Source organism: Eleutherodactylus coqui, unplaced genomic scaffold (genome assembly GCF_035609145.1).
Source record: "Eleutherodactylus coqui strain aEleCoq1 unplaced genomic scaffold, aEleCoq1.hap1 HAP1_SCAFFOLD_73, whole genome shotgun sequence".
NCBI classification, from domain to species: domain Eukaryota; kingdom Metazoa; phylum Chordata; class Amphibia; order Anura; family Eleutherodactylidae; genus Eleutherodactylus; species Eleutherodactylus coqui.
In genome coordinates this window covers 107794-133426 of record NW_027102266.1, presented here as the reverse complement: position 1 = coordinate 133426, position 25633 = coordinate 107794, and the positions used below count along the sequence as shown (strand labels likewise).

The 25633-nt window shown below is 46.0% G+C and overlaps 1 protein-coding gene across 1 annotated transcript in view; it reads left to right on the top strand.

Annotated features, from left to right (window-relative positions):
* The first annotated feature begins 232 nt into the window (after positions 1-232).
* Positions 233-25633, top strand: part of LOC136601610 (lysophosphatidylcholine acyltransferase 2-like) — a 48783-nt gene continuing 23382 nt past the window's right edge. The window contains exons 1-3 of the mRNA XM_066588838.1: positions 233-353; positions 3308-3461; positions 19120-19218. Of these exons, the coding sequence (XP_066444935.1) occupies positions 277-353; positions 3308-3461; positions 19120-19218 (330 nt within the window). The 5' untranslated portion in view covers positions 233-276. The remainder of the gene's footprint in view (positions 354-3307; positions 3462-19119; positions 19219-25633) is intronic.

The window sequence follows — 25633 nt, the reverse complement described above, 5'->3', positions numbered from 1 at the left end:
TTCCTAGTTGTAAGAGGCACAAGCTACTTACTATTGACATCGTGTGACATTAGGCCAGTCTGTTGGTTGAACGCAGATCTTAGGAGCGAAAATGTCCAAGTCACCTAAAAATAAAAATAAAAAGTGTTAGAATGGGAGTACACAGCTTTATTTTTGTGTATTGGATGTGGATTTGGAGCCTTCCTTAGCAGCTCCTACCATTAACAATGGTTTACTGTCTTTTGCAGGTCACTTGGAATACCATTCACTGATCATACCTATGAAGACTGCAGACTAATGCTAACAGCTAGAGACCTGACTTTACCCATGGAGGCTGGGCTTGTGGAGTTCACAAAAATCAGCCGGAAGTTAAAGTGAGAAGCAGTTGTTCCCTTTTTTTTGTATAAAAGTTGAATTTGAGTTCTCATTACTTGACTCAATTTGAGCTAGATGATGAGCGCAGGTCATCAAGATCTGCGCTCATTTAAATAGTCTTTACACAGGCCAATGCAGATTGTATGGGAGATGAGTAATCCTTAATACTACCATTCGACCCAAACACACTTTCATCATCGTCGCCACCTATTGATGCATGGAGGTGTGTTGCTGATTGATTTTTGTTAAAGGCTTCTGCAGGCGAGCGCAAGCACAAATATGCATGCTCCTGCGCAACGTATTTGGGCAATGAAAGGCTTACATATATTTTTTTTGTTCATGCGCTAGCAATACTTCATGCTGTCATCAGTCACCCAGCCCCCAGTAATCATCCATAAATAGTCCATATGTGTGGCCAACAAAATTGCACGACATCTGTGCACTGCGAGACACACCAATCTCACAAGAATATGAATTGCAGTGTGGGAAAAAAATCGTGGCATGCTCTAACTCCTCACACTCCTCAGAATGCATCGCCACAGCTTTAATGCCTCGCATTGCTCTTGCATTACATGCAATGTGCATGCGAGTGCGATGCAAGGTTGCCATTTAAATCAATGGAAAACGCTTCCGATCCTCTATCGCACCTGAAATTCGTGCAAGAGGATCGGAACTTCACCAATGTATTTATGCCTGAGCAATGCCTCATGAGCGCGGTATCGGGCACCTTCATGGCCCGACGTCTCACTCGTCCTTGTGTAGGAAGTCTAATGCAAAAAAATAACATGGAAGTTTAAACAAAGCCACAGGTTTCTGAAAAAGTTTTTTTTTGTGCCGCTTGACTTTTCTTTTCAGTGTACAGATGCCTTGGTCTTAAGCTTGACTCTTAGCGCGGCACACCGTCATCACGTTGCATTATCAGGGTGGTTTACTGACACTTGGAATTGATTCTAATGGGTTTTGTTGTGTTAAGATAAGAGAACAATAGGTTTGTCATGGGCAAAAACTTCCCAAATCTTTGAATAAGCTCTTTGCTTTAGACCGCCTTCACACTGGCGAGAAAATCATGCGAGACGCACAAATATAAATCCCGTTCTTTTGAATTGAGTCCTACACATGAAGGATGTTTTCCCGCATGGCACCACAATGCACTGCAGGTAACCAACTGCAGCATGTTCTATCTTGCTGCATAAACTTACATAGCAGTCCCATTGTTTTCTATGGGGCCGGCGGCAGCAATGCGCCACATGCTAGGCGCACACGATGCAATGCGAGGTCTCCCATTGAAAACAATGAGAGAAACTCTGCGATCCTCTGCCACGGCTATTAGCTATCCTCCGGCACGGCTACTTACCCGAAGTGATGCGAGGCGGTTTTGAGATAAAAATGCCTCACATCCGCGGGGAAATCGCATGTCGGGGAGCGAGTGATTCACGGCCCGATATCGCACTCGTCCGTGTGTTGTTAGCTTTTATAGTCGGGGGATAGATCAGGTATACACGCTGACTTTTATAGTCGGGGGATAGTTCTGGTATACACGCTGACTTTTATAGTCGGAGGGATAGTTCTGGTATACACACTGACTTTTATAGTCGGGGGATAGTTCTGGTATACACGCTGACTTTTATAGTCGGAGGGATAGTTCTGGTATACACGCTGACTTTTATAGTCGGAGGGATAGTTCTGGTATACACGCTGACTTTTATAGTCGGAGGGATAGTTCTGGTATACACGCTGACTTTTATAGTCGGAGGGATAGTTCTGGTATACACACTGACTTTTATAGTCGGAGGGATAGTTCAGGTATACACGCTGACTTTTATAGTCGGAGGGATAGTTCTGGTATACACACTGACTTTTATAGTCGGAGGGATAGTTCTGGTATACACACTGACTTTTATAGTCGGAGGGATAGTTCTGGTATACACGCTGACTTTTATAGTCGGAGGGATAGTTCTGGTATACACACTGGCTTTTATAGTCGGGGGATAGTTCTGGTATACACGCTGACTTTTATACTCGGAGGGATAGTTCTGGTATAGACGCTGACTTTTATAGTCGGAGGGATAGTTCTGGTATACACACTGGCTTTTATAGTCGGGGGATAGTTCTGGTATACACGCTGACTTTTATAGTCGGAGGGATAGTTCTGGTATACACACTGGCTTTTATAGTCGGGGGATAGTTCTGGTATACACGCTGACTTTTATACTCGGAGGGATAGTTCTGGTATAGACGCTGACTTTTATAGTCGGAGGGATAGTTCTGGTATACACACTGGCTTTTATAGTCGGGGGATAGTTCTGGTATACACGCTGACTTTTATAGTCGGAGGGATAGTTCTGGTATACACACTGGCTTTTATAGTCGGGGGATAGTTCTGGTATACACGCTGACTTTTATAGTCGGAGGGATAGTTCTGGTATACACGCTGATTTTGTAGCCTAGATGAGCTGTGAATTGAGGTGAATATATATTTTGGCAAGTAAGTCAATGGACCTAAAAGAGGAGTCAAGGCAGGAATTACCTACTTGGGGCTAATGCCCACGGATGGATTTCTGCCGCGTTTCATGAACCCAATAGCTTACTGCCTTTAAATGTTCACGCAGCATGAAATAAATCGTGGCATGTTCTAATTGCGGAAAAACGCGCAGCTGGCGTTCATTGCAGTCAATGGAAGCCATGCATCACGTGATACTTCCGCTGTGAGCACAGCGGAAGTATCGCATGATTACGCGGTTTTTTTTCAGCCTCACTGCGGCTGTAGATCGCTGCGCCTATGTGAGTCCTAAAGAATATTTAACATTAAGCAAAAACTAGTGCCAGATTCTTGACAAGCACACACGCTAGCGCTAATCTCTGCGCCAAAACTATGCCAAATGATTGTGCCCCAATACGTTTACCTTACTTATATTTGTTACTGTATTACTTACTTTCAACAATTTGTTTTCAGCCTAAAATGGAACAATTTTGAGAAACAGCTGGAAGTGTACGCATCTATTGCCGACTTGTCAAAGGGAGGAAGGATTGGAATAGAAGAGTTTGCCAATCATCTCAAGCTGCCGGTGTCGGATCTACTAAGAGAGCTGTTCGCACTGTTTGACCGGGTAAGTCTTATATTATAAGGCTTACTATAAGATGTCACAACTTGAGACGTGTAACTTTTGGGAACTTGGTAGCATATAGTGTTAGGCTGAAAAATGACTTGTGTCCATCTAGTTCAGCCTGCTATCCTGCAATGTTGATCCAGAGGAAGGAGAAAAACCTAATGAGGCCGAAGCCAATTATACTCACTTTAGGAAAAATATTCCTTCCCAACTCCAATCTGGCAATCAGAATAATCCCCGGGTCACGGACCCTTCTGAAGTAATCAGTGACTATAACATATTATATTGTAACGCCCAAGAAAGGCGTCCAGGCCTCTCTTGTACGCTTATCATGTTCACCATCACTACATGCTCAGGCAGAGAGTTCCATAGTCTCACTGCCCTTACAGTAAAGAACCCCCTTCTATGTCGGTGTAGAAACCTTCTTTCCTCTAGACGTAGAGGGCGCTCTGTTGGCACAGTCCTGGGTATAAACAGATGATGGGAGCGATCTCGGTATTGTCCCCCGATATATTTATACATAATTATTAGGTCGCCACCCCCCCCCCCAACCGTCTTTTTTGCTAAACTAAATAACCCCAATAATAAAACTTCAGTCTTGTGCAAAACTCCACACTGATCATGATCATATTATATCTGTTTAATGGCCGAAGCTCATTTTTCCTGATATAATGCTCCAGTCCCCCTCTATAGACAGACATTGTCCTTGTATTCGGTAATTTCGGTGTTGTCATTGAAATAAATGGAATGCATGCATGTCCTCCATTTCTGTGGGGACAGTCAGGACCGCCATACTCAGGACTCGTGGGAACCCCAGTGGTTACACCCCACTGATCATAGAGTTACTCCCCATCTTCTGAGTAACTTTAGATCTCTTTATATCTTGGTACAACCCCTTAAAGCACATCCTCTGGTACTGGCCAAACAATGATGGCTGGACCGCTTTTTCGACTACCTGATGCATACTGTGTGCATGCAGATCTCACTGGCCAGAGCCGCTCATGTGGGCAGCACTAGTCAATCACAGCAGGCGTAGTGTCTTAGGGATCCGGCACACGGACGTATTAACACGTGTGGATAAAATGTACATGTGCAAAATGCAGAGACGCATGGGTTCGTACACATTATCCTTTTTTGCGTGAGCAGAAGTCTATGCGGGGTGGACAAATGTACAATGGGATCCGTGAAAGAATGCGCATTTAAATCAGGGCGGGCGTGTGTCTTGTGCCCATGTGAAGATGCTCTGTGCATGCAAACACGCTCACAAATGCCTTGTGCTAGCAAAAACGCATACGCCCGTGTGAAGCCACCCTTAGACTCAGGCCTCATTCACACGGGTGTATTTGCGCTCCAGATTACGCGCTTAAGGGTGCCCACCCACTAGCGTTTTTTTACTGCGAAATTCGCAGCGTTTTTTTTTTTCTGCAGGGGTCTTTGGGCTATGGGACATGCAAAGCTAAAATCGCAATCGCGATATCGCGGTAAATCGCGATTTTGCGCGATCGCGATTTTTACATTACAAGTCCCATAGACCCCCTGCAGAAAAAAAAAAACCTGCGAATTTCGCAGTGAAAAAAAAACGCCAGTGGGTGGGCACCCTTATACGGATAGCATAAACGCCATTGATTTGTGTTAGGGCAATCAGACTTGTGTTTTTCACATGTGTATTTTACATGCGTGAAAAAAAAAATCGCAGTACGTCCCGTTATGGTCTGTATTACTGATCGAAATTGTTCATTCAAATCAATTAAATTCAGTGAATCTGTGTGAGATTTTTGCGCTTTTTTTTTTTTGTGTGTGTGTGAAAAATTGTAGTTTTATACACCTGCAAAGAAAACCACAAGAAAGACCAAATACAGAGTGAGGGCGGTTCCAGATGAGTGCGGGCACAACTACACTCGGCAGTACGGAGCTGCGGTGTGCCTGAACGAGGGGAATTTCTTCCCATTCGTTGGGTTTTCAAACTCCTCGTCCGAGTGCAGGAGTTTGAAAATAACCGCGAGAAGTCTGATGATGGTTTTGTGGTGCGACTATCTTCCCCCCTCATGTGAAAGCTCCCTAAGGGCTCCTGCACACTGGCGATCGCGATATCGTGGCAAAATCGCTACTTTTTTCCCCGCAATTTTTTTGAGCATCAGCGCTGCTTTTTTCCCCCAAAACATGGCTGCCGTTCGCGATTTATGAGTCAATTGGACTTTCTAATGTTAAAAAGTCATCGCATGGAAATCACAAGTTGGTGCTTTGCAATGTGATAAAAAGGAGGCGCCATAGGGAAACATGGGAGATAAAGCGCAGAAAGATAGAACACGCCGCTATTTTTTTTTCTTGCAACATCGAATGAGTGAAAACATTGAAAATGTTCTAATTTTGACGCCACATAGACTTTTATGGGAGACTATGCGAGCCAACCGGCAAAGGGAGGGGGGACGGTGTTTAACATCCCTGTGGGGATAAAGGGAGTCCCTACGGGGATGTTAATCTCTTTCCCCCTTCCTTTGCCGATGAAGGTCGTCCCAAGCTGCAGGGATTCCCTTCATCCCTGCGGGGATTCCTTTCAGTGAGGTAGATGGGAGATGCGATGCGAGAGCTCACCCAAAGATAGGACGTGCCGCGATGCGGGAAAACATCGCTCATGTGTATGAGCCCATTCAAAAGAATGGACTTCACATCCGTGCGTGTTTTGTGCGCATTGCATCACACAGAAATTGCACAAGTTTCTCGTTCGTGTGAATAAAGCCTTAGGCCTCATGTCCACGGGGAAAATCAGGCCCGCTACGGATTCTCCATGTAGAATCTGCAGCGGGTCCCTCCTGCCCCGCGGACATGAGGGCTGAAAATAAGAATAAATGAGAATTAACTCACCTCCCATCCGCTCCGTTTCTTCTCTTCGTTGCGGTGTCATCTTCTCTGCGTCGCGGCCGGATCTTCTTTCTTCGGCTCGGCGGATGCGCATGATGACGTCGGTGACGTGCCCCGCGCATGCGCCATCCCGAAGAAAAAAAAAAGATCCGGCCGCGACGGAGAGAAGATGGCGCCGCCGCGAAGAGAAGAAACGGAGGGTGTGAGTAAATTCCGAATTTTGTCTCCCGCGGATCCGGACGGCTTCCATAGGCTTCAATAGAAGACCCGCATGAAAATGGAGCATGGTCCAGATTTTTTCATGCTCCATTTTTTTTAAAATCACTTTTATTGACGATCCGCGGGTATTTATCTACCCCGCGGGTGGTCAATGCATCCCTATGGGGTGCGGATCCGCGGGCAGGAGAAGAGTTAAAATCCGCTGCGGATTTTAATTCTTATTTTGCCCGTGGACATGAGCCCTTAGAGATCAGTGAGGGCTCTTTCACACGAGTGCTTTTGCGCGCAGAGAATCGGCTGTGGGAACTGCAACCACTGGTCAATTTTCACCGCTGGTTGTGTCCCTCTCAGGTGTGAACAGGGCCGCCAGTGCAGAAAAGGACACTTACCTGCGCAGGAACGCTCACAAGACGAAGTGATTGCGCTCCATTTTAGAGTGGAAATGCGTCACACACTCGCGTGATTGCGTCACGCGCGTGTGAAGGAGTGCTAAGGGCTTTACATGGGCGTATGCGTTTTTGCACGCAGTGAACAATTTTTTTTTTACGTGTATTTTACTGTCATTTCTGTGTCACAGGGCCTATTCATTTGCGTGCTGCAAACGAGCCCTCCCCGACTTAAATGGTTATTTACCCTAGTGAGTTCCAGGTGTGTTATTTTTCTCGTGGAATTGAACAGCGTATTGCACGCACATTTGCGCACTCCCTATAGACTTTAAATGCACACAAAAGTAGAGCATGCAGCGGTTTTTTCGCATTTGGGCAAAAAAAAAAAGGAAATGAAAACCAATCCATTGAAATCAATGGGTTTTATTCTCTGCGTATTGTGCTCAGAAATTTTGCGCATGCTAACACACGCGTGTAAATGTCCATGTGCAGGAACTCCTGGCTTCACATGGGTGTGTTTGCGTGCGCATTTACGCAGCGAATAGAACCCTGTAGATTTCAATGGGTTTGTTCACAAATGCGCGTTTTCACAATTCACGCAAAAAATATGCAACATACTCTATTTTGCGGCATTTTTGCACACCAAAAGTCCCCATAGAAGTCAATGGGGATACACAAATATGCATGTGATATGCCAGGAGGTGCGTGATACGCTGCGTAATTGCGCAGGAAAGGAACGCATCCAGAACTCGTTAGACTAATTTCAATAGCTGGGAGCAGCGGTGGGTATTTTTCTGAATGCACAAAAGCCAGCAAAATATCTGCAGATGCGAATACACATACGCGGGCAAGCGCAATATCGCTATTAGAAAATCGGACTGATATCGCACTCATAAAGCTGCTTTCATACAAATGTTTTCTCGCAGATAAACGTCGCCCACAAATCGCCGCCATGTGAAGCATTGGACTGCAATGCATTCATTCACACGGGCGATTATTACCTCCCCTCCCGCACAGCATCAAAATATGGGCCATGACCTATCTTTTGCCGAAAATCGCAGAGAGGGGGAAGGAGTTTACCGCCGCTTGTTGCAGAAGACGGCTGGTTTCTATTTAGCTATTAAGGCTTAATAGAAGCCATTCTGCCGAGCGCGGCAGCGGAGTCCATTTACGCGATGCAGCCCTGTGAATGGACGAGACAGCGCTAATTCCAAAAGGAATTAGATTGCAGCAATGCTGCGCTGCCGCATTTCTTCCACGCGATGCTTTTGCGTATAAATGCAACCCTTGTGTGAAAGAGGCCTAAAGCTGCGCTTTTTCAGCTATTTTGTATATACTGTGCACGCTACTTTCACGCGAGTGAAAAAAAATCATATATTGCTCCAATATGACAGAAAAAACGCATCGCATATAAATCACTTGCCAAGCCAGTGAGACACAATTTTTCTTTTCATGCACACAGAATTGAAGGCTTATTCACACGGGCGGATTTTTATCAGTATTTTGTGAGCCAAAACCAGAAGTGGAGAGAAAGTCTAATTGGGAAGAGTTTCATTTCTTCCGTATTTTGGGCCGCTCCTGGTTTGGCTCACAAAATACTGATGTAAAAGGCGTCCTGTGAATAAGGCCTAAGGCTTATTCAGACTGGCACAGGCGAAACTACGCTCGGCAGCACGGGCAAATCATGCGTACAAATCACGGGCAGGAAAGGAGGTGGTGAAAACAAAACCACTGAAATCCCATAGAGATCCGCGGTTTTGTTTTTTCCCTTTATACGGTTGTGATTATAAGGGGACTAAAGTACATTCGTGTGAAGGAGCCGTCGGCGCAATTTTATGCATATGAGAGCGCATTTGCTTACCCCCCTAGACTCTAATGGAATATCAGGAGCACAAATGCACGTAAAAATCATTGCGGTTTCTGTGACCGCTTTTCTGCACAGAAATCAGCGTGCTAAATCGCCGTGTGAAAGAGGCCCTAGGGCTTCGGCAGACGAATGTACGCGACAAGACGATTGTCGCAGTGGAGCGTATTTGTGCATAAACAAGGTTTACAGTAATCGGGTTGCACTCACAATGCCAGTTCACACGCACGATACCTCCTTTCCGTGGCATACAGTGCCGATGTAAAGCTTAATAAGGGCCGGCGGTCATCTTCTCGCTGCGACGTCCGCTGGGTCACAACCCTTCCCTGTCATGCAGAAAGATGAGGTGAGAAACACGCTTATGAGAATGAACCTATGGAGATCACAGGGAGCCGTGCGGGTGTCATGGCAGCCAGGGGCCTTCTGAAAGGCCCCAGGACTGTCAAAGCAGAATGCTTATCCAGGCATTCTCGTGGGGTGGCTTGGTAGACTGCCTGTCAATTCGCAGTATGATGTAAGGCTATGGCATTTCATCATATTGCAAGAGCGATCAGAGCATCACACGCTCATGTTCACTCTGGGACAAAAAAAAGTGAAAATAAGTTTTAAAAAGTCTTACTAATTATATAAAAAAATAAAAGGTTATTTTAATTATTAAATAGAAAAAAAACAACTGTGCTTCCGTAAATGACCAACCTATCAAAGTAGCACATTATTTACCCCGCACAGTGAACGTCATCAGGAAAGAAAAAAAAACACCAGAATTTTGCTTTTTGGACACCCCGTCTTTAAGAAAAAAATGTAATAAAAAGGGATGAAAAAGTCACATGTGCTCCAGAATGGTACCAACGGAAAACTACAGGATATCCTGCAAAAACAGAGCCCTCACACAGCTGCGTCAACGAAAAAATAAAGAAGTTATGGCCGTCAGAAAATGGCGGCAGAAGATAATTAAAAAAAATTAAATATCTTGGAAAAAATAAAAGTAGTACGGCGAAAAAAGAAAAAAAACTACATAAATTTGGTAACATAGTATTCGTACTGACCCATAGATTAAAGCTATCATGTCATTTCCGTTGCAGTGTGTACACCGTAGAAACAAGATGCACCAAAAGATGGCGGAATTTCATTTTTTTTTCCACTTACAATTTTTTTTCAGCCTGCAAAAAACGAGCCCTCAGACAGCGACGGCGACGGAGAAATACAAGTTATGATTTATTAGAACGGGGGAGCAAAAAACAAAAGGGCCCGGTTAAGGGCTCATTCACACGAGGACCTACGTGTGCAAAAATCACGCACGTAAAAAAACCTGCAGCTATTGGAACCGACGGTTTTCTATGCGAACGTTCAGATAAAGAAATGTTACATGCGCAAAAAACATCTGAACGATCCCGTAGGAAACCATTCCTCCTAATAGTCGCGTGATTTTTCTGCGGTGATTTTTGCACGCGTAGGTCCGCATGTGAAAGAGGCCGTAGCCTTTACTGTGTCATGAAGCCCATTGTTCTCTATGGCCACGTAATTTACGCTATAAATACACAATTACACTGCGCATGTGCGGCGTTTATACGCGCCATTGCAAAGCGACAGAGCTTGAAAATTAAACAAAACCAGGAAGTCTGCGCACGACAGTGTGAGCGAGATACATCGTCATGCGCAGTGCAAAACCGCTGCCATACGCAGCGATAGGCCGGCTCCACAGCGGCAACGTGCAGCGTTTTACGTTTACGGTCGTGTGCGCCGGACTTATAAATCAGATCATATACAGGCCGATTCCCTTCCTGCAAAACCCACACGTGATAAAATCATGCAATTTTTGCGCCATGCAGGAGCTAGTAAAAATGCAGAATTATGATTTTTAATGCTTTCCTTCACATCTGCAATGTTTTTACTCATGCGATGTTGCGTGAAAAAAAAAAATCACGGGATGCCCTATCTTTCTGCGTTTTGCGTTTTTTCCCTATACTGGCTCCCTTTTACCGCATCGCAAAGCACGACCGTGCAATGCATTTTTAACATTACAAAGTCTTATTGACTTTTACGCAAAAATTACTACAAAATTGCGTGAAGAAAAAAAAAATAAAAAATCACACGAGAAAATCTTAAGCGACATTGATCTTTTTGTGAGAGAAAGCAGCACTGACGCTCAAATTGTGGGAAAAAAGACGCGATTTTGCCGCAATTGCCAGTGTAAAGAAGCCCTAAGACCACCTTCACACGACCGTATGTGTTTAACGGTCGCCCCAGATGAATGAATCAAGTCCTGATCTGTATTCGCTGCCGTTTGAATGTAAAAAAAGCACGCAGAAGCGATGAAACCAGCGATCGCTGTAGAATCCTCAGAAGGTCGATGAACGCCTAGTTGGGGTGAGCCTCCTTCTTTTCCCTGCGTTGTACGCCGGTAACTCCCTGAAGACCTGTCTTTTCACGTGACATATAAAATGCACGACTGAAAACGGGCGCGTATGTCCTATTTTTCAAGGCGCAATATTTTAAGCGTCAAAAAATTGTTCGTCAGACCGAACACCTTGGAATCCAGCGCTTCGCGGGGTCGTGTTTCATGTTTTTTTTTCTTTTCTAACAGCACTAAAGGTCGTCTAAATAAGCCCGTAAACAGATGAACGCGGTTGTGGAGCTTTTTGCGCACGCACAACATGAAGAAGCATAGTTATTGATCTTAATGGTTTAATTCTGACGACCGTGTTTCTCGCGTGCGAGAAAAGATAGGCCTTGCCCGCTTTCTTTGTTTTTTTTTAACGCACGCGATTACACGGGTTTGAACAGTAAACAAGACTTCTAACGTGTTCATGCACCAACACCCTCCATTGCGGTGAGCATATTTGTGCATCCGCTTGTCTGCTTAAGCCCTAACTTTGTACTCTTTTGCCTCATTCCCTCTGAAGAGTGCAGAAAATGGCGCCTGCAGCATCCATGACCTTTTGTATGTGAATCTGCATATAGCCGGCCATCTGCTAGTGTGACACCAGTGATGGCGGCAGCCTCCCGCCATATCACGTCTCTGAGGCTAGTTACACACAGGCGGGCGCAATTTTTGGCCCGATATCACGCTTATCAACTTTTTACTCCGCGGCTGCGAGGCGACTTTCAGCCAAAAACGCTTCATATTGCTTCTGTGAAATTCCGATCCTCTGGTGCGAGTCTCACACATAAGAGCGGATCAGAAGTGTTTCTGGTTGATTCCAATGGGAATCATCGCATCGCACGAGAGCCATGCAACGTATTTAAGGTCCCATTGAAATCAATGGGCGAGGCAGACTGAGGAACGCGGGAAAAAAATACGACCTGCTGCGTTTTTGTTTTGTTTTTTCCCCCTCACAGCATCGCTCGTGTGTATGGACATAATACATAATTCATATTCACACAAGTTTTGCGCGTCTCGCAGCCTTCATAGATATATTCTGACACTGATTAAATGGAGCCGTTTGCCACGAGATGCTCACCGGAGTACATGTCTGTGGCGCACACCTGTCTAGCGGTCGTGTCACGACGTCAGGGGAATGGCGCACGTTGCTGAGAGTTGATGGTCTGACAGACATGGCGGGAGATTTATGAAGGGGGATAAAACAAAAACTGTCCTAAACAGAGCTGAGGGAAAGCGAAAGCTGCTCTGTGATTGGTTGCCGGGGGCAACAGCCTGCGGGCCGCCTCAGGCATCAGCATCTTCCTCATGAGGAGCCAGACAAAAATGGAGAAGTTACTGAGGAACATTCGGGTTTCCTAGCGAGTGAATCGCTCTGTAGTTCTTAATAGTTCACAGTACAGAAGGCCGGCAGACGCCATCTTGTTATATAGACCCTTCTATTCCACTGATTATGGCGATCGGCGGCCATTGTCTGACAACAGGGGAGAAGCAGTGTTAGGGCCGCTCCCTCACAAGCGGTTTTATACCATGTATTACGCACGTTTTTCATGCCCGCGTACTACTCTGCACTGAAGCTCTACATATTTCATGGGGCCTCACATTAGCGTTTTTGCACCATATTTTACACGCAGCGTGTCCCATTTTCGGCGTTTCGGCACATATTTCGCCCACTAAATCGCCCTTTGAAATGAATAGGGGGCGTAAAAAACGTGGCGACAACATCCTATTGTTACTGTACAAAATGCGTCGTAAAAACGCGGGCAAACGCGCACAAAAACAAAATGCATAAAAACGCAGCTCTGCGAGCAAAACACTTGATAAAAGACGCTCCGTTTTTACAGACACTTGTGTGCGCCCCCGAGGGCTCCGTCACATAACGTGTTCACGCCTGCGAGAGCTTGACGTCATTGCGCTCTGAATAGAGTGCTACCACATCCTCTCGCGAGTGTAACCGCGCTCCTATCCGGTACTGTTGTGTGAATGGCATGAAATACGCAAATAACGTCCGAGTCTCAATCGTGGCAAATCTGCGATAATACGGTGCGTACGGGCGAACGTAAAAATGCATACGGTCGCGTGAAGGCGGCCTAATTAGACATTTCAATAAGTGTGAATTTTTTTGCAGATGGGGGGGGGAAGCATAATTTGTTCCACAAATACACGGCGCTAATGCGTGCACAAATACGATCCGTAAACGATGTGGGCTGTTGTGCGAACATGTGCACATTCTAATGTACTTTCCACATTGCCTTTCCAGTTCACATTGGCGCGGGATACACCCGTGATGGTATTGAGCCGGCTGGGCAGCCTAATTAGTCTCCGATGTTCTCGTATAACACCGCAAAAATCGCACGATTTTCGCATGAGGCATTAATAAAAAAGCACATTTTGAAACCAGTGAGCCAGTGAGCCTGCGTTTTATCGTGTTGCGATGCGATTTTAACATTAGAAAGTCCCATTGACTTTTGCGATAAAACGTTGCGTCATTTTATCGCACGCGGCGGCAATTCAATGCGGGATTTCTCTCTAGAAAAAAATGTACACGCGATTTTGTAGCGCCAATAGTGCTATCACCAGTGTGAAAGGGGCCTAAGGGTGCCATACATTGCCTCGCCAACTATATTGCCCAGCATGCTTCCTATGTCTCTACACACCAAGCGGCTCTGTAACAACACAAGGATAACGTTTGATTTCTTAAACCCTGTCACACTGAAGGGGTAGTCCGGCTTCAGAAAATAAAGGTTATTTTCTGTATAACAAAAGAGTTATGCAATTTTCCAATATTTTTTTCTGTTTCTCACATATGTCAAGATCTCTGCTTGCTGTCACTCAATTGAAACTTTTTTAGGGGGTAAAAATCTGGTTATGTGGTGGTGGGCACACAAGTGTATGGCAGATACAAGACACATAACTGTACGGACGTTCATCACATGACCTGGAATGTTTCTTATTAAAATGACAGCAAGCTGAGTTCTTAAAATCTCTGAAGATCTGATACAGAAAGTATATTGTGAAGTTGCACAACTTTTCACTATGCAAAGAATAGCATTCATTTTCTGAAACCAGAACACCCTTTTACAATAGTAAACATGGATGTGAAGTGTTGAAAATGTCAAACCGTTTCATTTAACCCCTTCCCACCCCATGATATATATATATATATATATGTATGTCACGGTAGGGATGGGGTTCGCACGAAATGCCGTACGTGTACCATAATGAGATGGCGAGAGCTCAGGACTGAGTCAGCGCCAACTGCAGGGCAGTAACGGATAGCGGAAATACCTCTATCATAGGAATTACAGAGAACTTTGATTTCAGCTGTTAACTAGAGATAAGCAAGCATACTCGCTAACGGCAATTGCTCGAGTGAGCATTGCCCTTAGCAAGTACCTGCCCGCTCGAGACACAAGGTTCGGGTGCCAGCGCGGGGGAGCGGTGAGTAGCGGCAGTCAGCAGGGGGAAGCGGGGGGAAGAGAGGGAGAGAGAGATCTTCCCTCCATTCCTCCCCGCTCTCCCCCGCAGCTCCCTGCCCGCCGCCGGCACCCGAACCTTTTGTCTCGAGCGGGCAGGTACTCACTTAGGGCAATGCTCGCTCGAGCAATTGACCTTAGCGAGTATGCTCGCTCATCACTACTGTTAACCCTTTACAGGCCGCAATGTAAGCTACCAACAAAAGAAGTGAGCTCCCTCTTTAATGTCATTGGCCCTCTACCATCCGGTTGCAGAGGGCCGATGGGTCGTCATAGCGTGTTATCTTTTTTTTCCTATAATCTGAGCAATCATTGAATCATAGGTTAAAGTACCCTACCTAGAAAAGAAGCAAAATAAAAATTTAAATCCATGTAAAACAAGTATTTTGTGTGCTTTCCCTTTTTTTTGTAAAGGAACGAAAAAAAGATGGAGTCAAAAATGTTTTTGTTTATTTCGCCCCCCAAAAAGATGTAATAAAAGTGATTAACCCCTTGCCACGACATGGTACTTAGCTCCACAGGGCGTACAGTTACACCGTGAGGATAGCGTGAGATCCCGCGCTATCGCACTCTGTAAGGCTGGGGTCACACGGGACGTATTCCCGGCAGAAATTTCTCGGTTTTGCTGTATTGAAAAAACATGACATTTCTGCTGGATAAGCATAGCTCCAAAACCAGCTGCACTAAGCCGCGGGTTTTGGAGCAGCTTCGCCGCACGCTTTTCTGTTGCGACCAGCTTTTCCATAGAGGAGCGGGGTCACAATGGAAGACAAAAAATTGACATGCTGCGTCCCGGGAATGACATGCAACTCTGCCCTCATCTATGTCCTGATCAACGGAACTACCTCAGGATAGGAAATAAATTAACTCATCAAACCCCTTCACAGCCGAGTCCCTTGCACTCATGCACATATAAGGCTAGGTTCACAAAGGACTGATTTGGCGCGGAAATTTTGTCCAGAATTTTTCTGTGGCAAGTCCGCCTGCGGCCGCTAATCCTGGTATTAGCCAGCCATGTGGACGAGATTTGTCAAAAATCTTGTCCACACGGGAGAGCCAATCAGTTGCGGCAAAGCCGGCAGAAGCTGGCGCTGCGGCGCAGATTTCCCGGGCGCAGCATGTCAATATTTTTTTCTGTTGCAGCTGCGCTCTCCTCTATAACGGAAAAGCATGCGGCTAAGTGCCGCGGGTCTTGAAGCAGCACTTTCCCAGCGGAAATCTTGCAGTTTTTCGCTGCGGCCAATCCACGAGGTTTCCGCTGGGAATACGTCCCGCGTGACCCCTGCCTAAGATGTACTGAGAGCCTTCTTAAATGAGCCGGGCCTACTTCCAACATGAGAGCCTGATTGGAGTCTTGCCTTTTTGCAGGACATTCTCTATTTCCTGGATGCAAGGAATTTGTACTGATTTCTGACTAAAACAACAATCTGTGGATGAGAGCGGCACCATATGAGCCCTCATGTCGGTACCCACACCGCTCCCTTTACTTTGATTCCCATTAAATGTAAAACCCACCCCCCTTCTCGCATCCCAGATACTGCGGTGCCCCGATTTATAAAAAATGTTTGTTTCCTCTGGTTATCATCATTCTATTCTGATTCTTTATATGAAAGTAACAGTTATAAAATAACAAGTAATTATAAAACCGATCTGATTAACAGCAGCAGCCGCCTCAACCACAGACCCCGTGCCGTGGTTACCTCAGAGGTGACAGACCCCGTGCCGTGGTTACCACAGAGGTGAGGGACCCCTGTGCCGTGGTTACCTCAGAGGTGAGGGACCCCCGTGCCGTGGTTACCTCAGAGGTGAGGGACCCCCGTGCCGTGGTTACCTCAGAGGGTGACAGACCCCGTGCCGTGGTTACCTCAGAGGGTGACAGACCCCGTGCCGTGGTTACCACAGAGGTGAGGGACCCCTGTGCCGTGGTTACCTCAGAGGTGAGGGACCCCCGTGCCGTGGTTACCTCAGAGGTGAGGGACCCCCGTGCCGTGGTTACCTCAGAGGTGAGGGACCCCCGTGCCGTGGTTACCTCAGAGGTGAGGGACCCCCGTGCCGTGGTTACCTCAGAGGTGAGGGACCCCCGTGCCGTGGTTACCTCAGAGGTGAGGGACCCCTGTGCCGTGGTTACCTCAGAGGTGAGGGACCCCCGTGCCGTGGTTACCTCAGAGGGAACGGACCCCCGTGCCGTGGTTACCTCAGAGGGAACGGACCCCCGTGCCGTGGTTACCTCAGAGGGAACGGACCCCCGTGCCGTGGTTACCTCAGAGGGAACGGACCCCCGTGCCGTGGTTACCTCAGAGGGGACGGACCCCCGTGCCGTGGTTACCTCAGAGGGGACGGACCCCCGTGCCGTGGCTACCTCAGAGGGGACGGACCCCGTGCCACTCCTGGTTCTGGCCCACAAAAAAACAAACACAAAAAGCGGCGAGCGGATCGCCCCCAACTGGTTAAACAAGTCCTTATATGCACACGTACCAGGTATACCACCTGGGTACCAGAGATCTCACCAACTTGTAGAGCTTCACCTGTACGCTGTGCCTGCAGCAGCACAGGACTTGGTTTGTCATCTAGTGGGCACTGTTCCCGCTGGTGTTGGCATCTGGTGGGCACTGTTCCTGCTGGTGTTGTCATCTGGTGGGCACTGTTCCCGCTGGTGTTGGCATCTGGTGGGCACTGTTCCCGCTGGTGTTGGCATCTAGTGGGCACTGTTCCTGCTGCTATGTCTCAGTTGCCTCCGATCGGATGAAGGTAAAAGATGTCTCTCTCCTTCCACATTCGTTTCGCTGGTGGTATTCTACTGACAAGTCCTCCTCAGATACAAGCGTTCACACAATGTCCTCTGCCTGTTCTGCTCCTCCTGGCCGGCGCTGCTGACAAGTCCTAAGCTGAAGCGCAGGGAATTCCAGACATCTGTGAAACTATTCCTCCCCATCCAAACAGGGAACTGTTACTTGGGTGCTGCTTCCTTTCCAGATCATGGCCCCACATCTCTGCACCTCCATATCTCACTGCTGCTCCTCTGTTTGTTCCTCTGGGCCAATCACCAGCCACGGTCAGGCCACCTGATTCTGCCTGACAACCACAGCCATTTCCCGCCATTTTTCTTCAGCCAATCATCTGCCGCTGCCAACCAGTCCATCACTGGGCAGAACTCACTCTCTTCCATCTCATCTGACCCAGTAATGACCTTTGTAACATATCTTGGTTAACCAGAAAACCTCCTCCATGGAGGGTGACATATCATCCATCCATCATGTACATAAAGCTCCCAGATCCCATGAGGCTTTCCCTCCTAACTGTCCCTTAAGCCTTACAATATAGTCTATGTACCGAAAAAAATGGCACTAATAAAAACTAAAGTGCGCCACGCGAAGAACAAGCCCTTATACGGCCGCGTCGCCGAAAAAATAAAAAGCTACGGCTTTTGAAGAATGGAGGTGAAAATCAGCCAAAAATCGTTACGTCCTTAAAGCTCCATCCATGGGGAAAAGGTTTTCATTGTGAAAAACCCTAAAAAAATTATAATTTTGATATTGTGGTAATTGTATCGACCTGCAGAAAAAAAAGCTGTGTTAGGCTAACTTCACACGGGCGAGTGCAATATTGGGCTGTGAATCATGGTCCAATATCGTACTCGCCAACATGCGACTTTTTCGCAGATTTGAAGCGTTTTTATATCAAGACCGCGGCGATGGATTGCGGAGTGTCTACCATTGTTCTTAATGGGGAGACCACACATCGCCCTGCGTGCACCTAGTACGTGGTGTGTTGCTGCCGCCGGCCCCATGTGATGAGAGGGCACGCCCAAAGATAGGACGTGCCGCGATTTGTTTCCCGGGATCTCATCGCGGTGCAATGCGATGCACGATAAAATCGCTTTTGGTTATGACCCCATTCAAAAGAATGGGGTTCATATTTTTGTGCCCCGCACTGCACAAGTCTTTGCTTGATTCTCTTGGCCATGTGAAAATGGCCTCATTTATACTAGATAGTGAATGCCATAAAAAAGGCTGATGTGTTCTTTTACTCTATCCCCTACCAAAAAAATTAATAAATTATAGAATACGTAAGTACCCCAAAATGGTACCAATAAAAAAAAAAACTACAGCTTGCCATACAATAAACAGGCCCTCAGGGCTTTTACCCACTAGCGGCTTCTTTTTCTCACTGCAATTTCGCTGCATTTTTTTTCCAAATATCAATGGGAGTTTCCAATGTTAAAATCGCAAGTTTGCGTTGTTGCGATTTTTGTGCGATTGTGATTTTAACATTAGAAAGTCCCATTGACATTTGGAGAAAAAAAAACGCTAGTCTGTAAAAGCCCTCATACTGCTATATGCCGACAGAAGAAAAAAAATATGGCTTTTAAAATAGAAAATCCCAAAGAACCGTTGTGTCTTTAAGTATCGAACAAGGCTGCGTCCTTTACGGGGTTAACTCAACTGTATTTAATTTCTTCTTTTCTCTGTTACAGAACAAAGATGGCACCATAGACTTCAGAGAGTATGTGATCGGCATAGCAATCCTCTGCCATCCTGCCAATTCTGAGCATACTATCCAAATGGCATTTAAGGTACGTTATTTTATCTTGTGCAACGGTAAAAATGATTTCTATTTTTCAGTACTTTAAATAATGTATTAAAGCTAGAAAAGATATTATTGAAGAATCTTCTACTTTCACCACAGTCTGAGTCTTTTTGCCCTTCAATGAAATATTTGGAAAACTCTTGAATTCATTTGCATTCTTGGGCTTTCCTTCATCAGAGGATAGGGGTCATCGTCTTATGTACTCAGTAAGCATAAAATGTGACTGAGAGTGTTGTGGTGGGCCAGGCATTGGTTCAGGATGGGCACAGTCCCTGGGAGGAGGGTTGCCCAGTTGGAGTAGTGTTTGTTCAGACTCAGCCTTGGCTTGACATCCGCGTCTCCATCCTTTCTGGGGAATCCGAATCTCCCAAACCCAAAACTCAGAAGTAAGGAAAGTCACTCTATTTTGGCCGGTCCCACACGGATGGGTCGGATTTCGCATGCGGGTGCCTGCTGCGGAATCCGGCCCTGACCGCAGCCAGCATCCGCGAATACCTTTTCTTATCGTCGTTTATCTGTACTGCAGGTGGCTGCCGCGAGCTGCCGTCGGTCATGTGCAGCACAATTTTTTTTTCAAATGTTTGTTCTTCCCGCGCCGTCACTAGGCGATGACGCGGGTACCAGTGACCTATTCGCAATATCTATTCGGATGGGCTGTGGGTCGGACGTCTTCCATTGACTTCAATGGAAGCCATCCGTGTGGAATTCACACAAGAATGGATCGTACTTCGATTTTATTTACGCTCATGTGAATGGACATGCTACTGCTCTATTCTTGTTAATGGATGCGGAATACCGCAGATCATCTGCGTGGGTGAGTATTGCGCATTCCGCAATCTAAATCCGGTCATGTGAGACCGACCTGAGGATGCCTGAGGCTCGATACAGGAATTCCGGTTCTCCAAACCTTCCTTTCTTATAGCTGGCTCAGCGATATTTAGTTTACCACCAGCCCTTTTGAGAATAACCGTTGTCGCTGGGTATGGGTAATGCCTTCCAGAGGAGAGGCGTACAGCATGTCCACCATGTCTCACTCTTTTTGTCTACTTTTGCCCAAAGATAGTGCAACTTCTCCTTCCTGTGCGCTACCAAAATGACTTCCCTCCCTTTTGAGGCCTCCTTCAAATGACTGTATTTGCGAAGGCATTTCCGCACACAAAAGTCGCACAAATAACGCGAGTAAGCAATGCATTTGCGTTCAGAGGAACGTCTTTTTTTCCGCGCAAAATATTTACGTGAGAAAAAATAAGACGTCCTCCATCTTTCACGGCCGTATATTTTATACTTTCGCTGTGTAACACAGCAAGCTGCCATAGATGGAAAAGGGGGGGGGGGGGGGGCAGTTACCCTGCGTGCAACGCTTGGAAAAGACAGCTCGCCCTAATTAGGCATTTCATTACCATTCCGAGCATTTCTTCCAAATGTTGCCAGCAATTGCTTCAGCGTGTTTTTTACATGCGTGCTGCAGTGTCCGGGGTGAATATCTTTAAAAATGCCAATAACAGTCGGGAGTCCATTGTGTCAAAAATTCATTCATGCAAATATACGTTGCGTACAGGCGAACGTGTATACGCATACGCTCGTTTGACTAACCCCATAAAGTCATAAACCCATCACAGGAAACATCATAAAAGGAGGTGAGAATCACACTTCTAAAAGGGTAACTTGGAGGGAAAACCCCCTCGGGCTAGTTCCACACGGGCGAGTGAGATATCGCCACGAAAATATCGCGGCAATATTGCATACGTGCCCATGAGATGATTAAGCATCAGCGATGCTTTTCCTGACAAATAATCTCACATTGCATCGCTGCCGCTTGCAATTTTCTCTTGCGGTAGACATCAGAGGTGTCTAATGTTAAAAACGTATTGCATCACACAAAAATCACAAGTTCGTATGTTGCAATGCGATAAAACGAAAGCTCCATTGGGAAAAAAAAGATAGGGCAGGCAGCAAATTCTAAATCTTGCAACATCGCATGAGAGAAAACATCGCAGATGTGAATGAAACCATTGAAAAGCATGGGTTTCCTAATTCTGCGTTTTCACTCGCATTGCGCAATTTTATCGCCCATGTGAAAATAACCTTTAAAAAAGTGTAGTGGAGAGGGGAGATGGAGCAGGACAGTGGTTTGTATGCGGCCAGTGACTTGAGTAACACAGGGACTCGTCTCCAAAGCATTTAAAATGGTCGACTGTGGTTGTATCTTTCTTATCACACTTAGGGCTCATTCACACGGGTGTATTGTCACTGTGTATTACGCACGCATATTTCCTGTATGTAACACACGGTGAACGGAGGCAATAAAAATCTATGGACTTTCACTCTTCCATTCACACCTGCGTGTGGTCACTGCGTATTGACACGCAGGAGAAATTGCAACTTGTTCTATTTCTCCGCGTATCAAACGCAGTCCTTGAATTGGGTGCATATGAAACGCTGTCAATACAGAACAGGGCGGGTATTTCAAAAGGAAAAATAAAAACCACACTGTACATGTCCGTGACATCAGATTCGCAGCCCTACACAATCTCTGCCAGCAGAGTGTATGGGCGTACAATTTTGGAGTATACTTACAGTGTTGTACGCATATGCCCATGTGAATTAGCCCTAATAGCGCGATGACAGCTCTGGAAAAAAACTACTAAGAATCTACATAGATTCAGGCCTTGTTCACACGAGCGTGGTTTTAGTGCAGAATAGGCGCGTGGAAAAAAAACCTCATGTAATAGAATCAATGGTTTCCTATAGAAGCGTTTAGCTGAAGGAAATCTAGACACGCAACAAACCTTTAAAAATAGGAGATGCACCGTTGCAATACACGCATCTAAGGTCTGTAGTGCGTGAAAAGATAGGACTTGACCTATCTTTGGTGCGTGATGTATGGGAGTTTCCATAGACTCCTGTGGTAGCTGGATAACACGCAACACGCAGCTCCAATCGTGTGAATGGGCAATTTCACTGCTAATTAAGCTGGAGACTTGATAGCTGGAAATCGCCCGTTCACGCTATTTTTTGAGCAGTTAGTCGCAATTTTTTTACGCGCCTTATCTGCACTAAAACCACGCTCGTGTGAACGAGGCCTAAGAACAACATTGCCTTTGTTATTTTAGCAGGGATGAGTGGGTCTAAGTATACATCAGGGTCATCAGTAATACCTACCGCGTTTCCCTGAAAAGAAGACCTACCCCAATAATAAACCCTACCCAGATTTAATTTTTGGGAGGCAAGGGGGTTGTTTGAAGTATAATCCCTCCCTCGAAAATTAATCCTAGCTACAATACATGGGGGGAAAAAAAGCAATATTCACCTAGTAGACGGCATTTGGGTCCCTCTTGCTGGGCTGCAGCGCTGTTGCAGGCTTTCGTGTAGTCCTGAACGCCGCCAGAGCATTTCTTCCTGGTAGCAGGGCTTGAATACTCCGCCTCCAGCCAGTGATTGCTCTGATTGGTTCATTGAGCACCGCATCAAGCAATCAGAGCCGGCGTTCGATTAACCAATCACAGTCATTCAATGATGTCATTCAATGAATGGCTGTGATTGGCTATAATCAAGTGCCAGCTCTGATTGGCCGACGTGGTGCTCGATGAACCAATTAGAGCAATTGCTTGCTAGAAGCGGGGTATTTAAGCTATGCTACCAGGAAGTAATGCTCTATCAGTGTCCAGGAGTCCACGGAGGCCTGCAGCAGGGCCAGAGACCAGCGTGAGGGACCCGAACACAATCTACTAGGTGAGTATTATAAGACACCCCCTGGAAATAGTGTGTCTTTTGGGGCAAAAATTATATAAGACAGTGTCTTATTTTGGGGGAAACACGGTACATATTCTGTTTTATACAGTTGCATCATCACTAATGTAAAGATATAAAAAGTCAATCTAGTATGACCAATTATCATGGAGTGTTTGTAATGTCAGAGAAGAAGGCAAAAATGTTATTCTGTGAGGCAATTACAATAAGAGTCTTTTTACTATAATTTATATGGCAAGAAGAATATAGCCATTAATTAGTTACCTACTAGAGATGAGCGAGCATACTCGTCCGAGCTTGATACTCGTTCGAGTATTAGGGTGTTCAAGATGCTCGTTACTCGTAACGAGTACCACGCGGTGTTCGGGTTACTTTCATTTTCTTCCCTGAGAAAGTTGCGCGCTTTTCTGGCCAATAGAAAGACAGGGAAGGCATTACAACTTCCCCCTGCAACGTTCAAGCCCTACACCACCCCCCTGCAGTGAGTGGCTGGCGAGATTAGGTGTCACCCGAGTATTAAAATCTGCCCTCCCGCGGCTCGCCACAGATGCCTTCTGACATAAATCAGGGAAAGTGCTGCTGCTATAGGGAGACCGTTAGGAGTTATTTTAGGCTTCAAGAACCCCAACGGTCCTTCTTAGGCCATAGAAATCGCAGATCGCACCTATGTGCGATCTGCGATTCCTGTTCTCTTCTCTATATGCGCTTAATGGGGCCGGCGGCAGCAGCGCCGACCCCATTGAGAACATATAGAAGACAAATCATTCTTCTCTGCACAGCTGTAACAGCTGTGGCAGAGAAGAACGATGTTTGCCCATTGAATTCAATGGAGCCGGCAATACAGCAGGTTCCACTGAAAGCAATGGGCTGCCGGCGATCGCGGGATGAATTGTCGGGAAGGGCTTAAATATATAAGCCCTTCCCTGCAATTCATCCAGAAATGTGTTACAATAAAAATATATACCGGCGTATAAGGCGACGGGGCGTATAAGACGACCCCCCAACTGTCACCTTATACGCCGGGAATACAGCAGAGCAAAGAATAAAAATCATTACTCACTTCACCGGTGCTTCTGCGGTGCTCCTGCAGGCTGTCGCTCCCTCCTGGTCCCCGGCAGAGCATTGCTTTCTCTACGAAGGGCTTTAAATCCCCGCCTCCAGAAACACACGTGCCTTCAGCCAATCACAGCCAATGACAATGATGTCATTGAATGGCTGTGATTGGCTGAAGGCACGTGTGTTTCTGGAGGCGGGGATTTCAACCACTGCGTCCAGAAAGCAATGCTCTGCCGGGGACCAGGAGGGAGCGACAGCCTGCAGCAGCACCGCAGAAGCATCGGTGAAGTGAGTAATGATTTTTATTCTTTGCTCCGCTGTATTCCCGGCGTATAAGGTGACAGTTGGGGGGTCGTCTTATACGCCCCGTCGCCTTATACGCCGGTATATATTTTTATTGTAACACATTTCTGGATGAATGAAAACCTTAGCGAGCATCGGCGATATACAAAAATGCTCGAGTCGCCCATTGACTTCAATGGGGTTCGTTACTCGAAACGAACCCTCGAGCATCGCGAAACGTTCGTCCCGAGTAACGAGCACCCGAGCATTTTGGTGCTCGCTCATCTCTATTACCTACGCAAAGTATTGCGGATAATGTATTACTAAGACAAAGAAAGGTAAAACTATGCTCTCATTACTAGGCCTGTTTAGTACATCCCATGACTTTTATTTTGCTTGGCAGAAGCCGCCTGGCATTGGTTGCTTCAGTTCAGCTATTTTCTACTTTCACAAAGCAATTTCCATGTTTTTTTATTAATAATAATTTATATAGCGCCAACTTCTACTGCAGCACTTCACAAGCTGTAAAACTAAATCAAAATTGAATAATGACTGAGGGCGCTGCTCTCAAGACTTACAATCTATAAGAAAATTGGGGTGACACGAGGAAAAAGTGTTTGTTCTGTACAATTGTCCATGTTCTTCCAAATAGTGTAGTATAAATAAAGCTGTATGGGCCGATCACCAGCCGGTATCTGCATATCCATGTGGCAGCAATAATGCATTGGCACGCTGTTTTTTTTTTTCTATCACTGAGAAAAAAACTATTCATATATACAAATCTAAATTGTCCACGGTGTTGCGGTATCCTGTGGCGAAGCCCTGCCGCGGGAGCCGCCGCCCGAGAGCAGGGGCTGCTGCCGAATCTCCGCAGAAAGTACTCGTACTCAACAAAAATAGGAACTCTTCCTCTTCTAACCCAATCGTCACTAGCAAAAGTCCAAAAACCCAACAGATCACATTGCATTCTCATTCACACCACATGGCATGTGAGTGTAAGACCATTTTTTTAACGATCTCATAGAAACTAATTGGTGATTCCATGTGAGGAATTGTCCAAAGATTTCTCAATCTCGCAGCATCGCTGAGAGAAAAACACATTGAAACCAATGCGCACATTGAATAATACACATGAAAATAGAACATGCTGTATATTTTTTTAGGGGGAAAATGAAATGCGCACGCAAAATACACTTGTGAGCGAACCCATTAAAATCAATGGGTTCTATTCACTGCGTGTTGCATACACTGCGCAAATGTGCTTGTGTGAATAAGCCCTTAGTTTGAGGAACTAAATATACTGTAGACAGAGG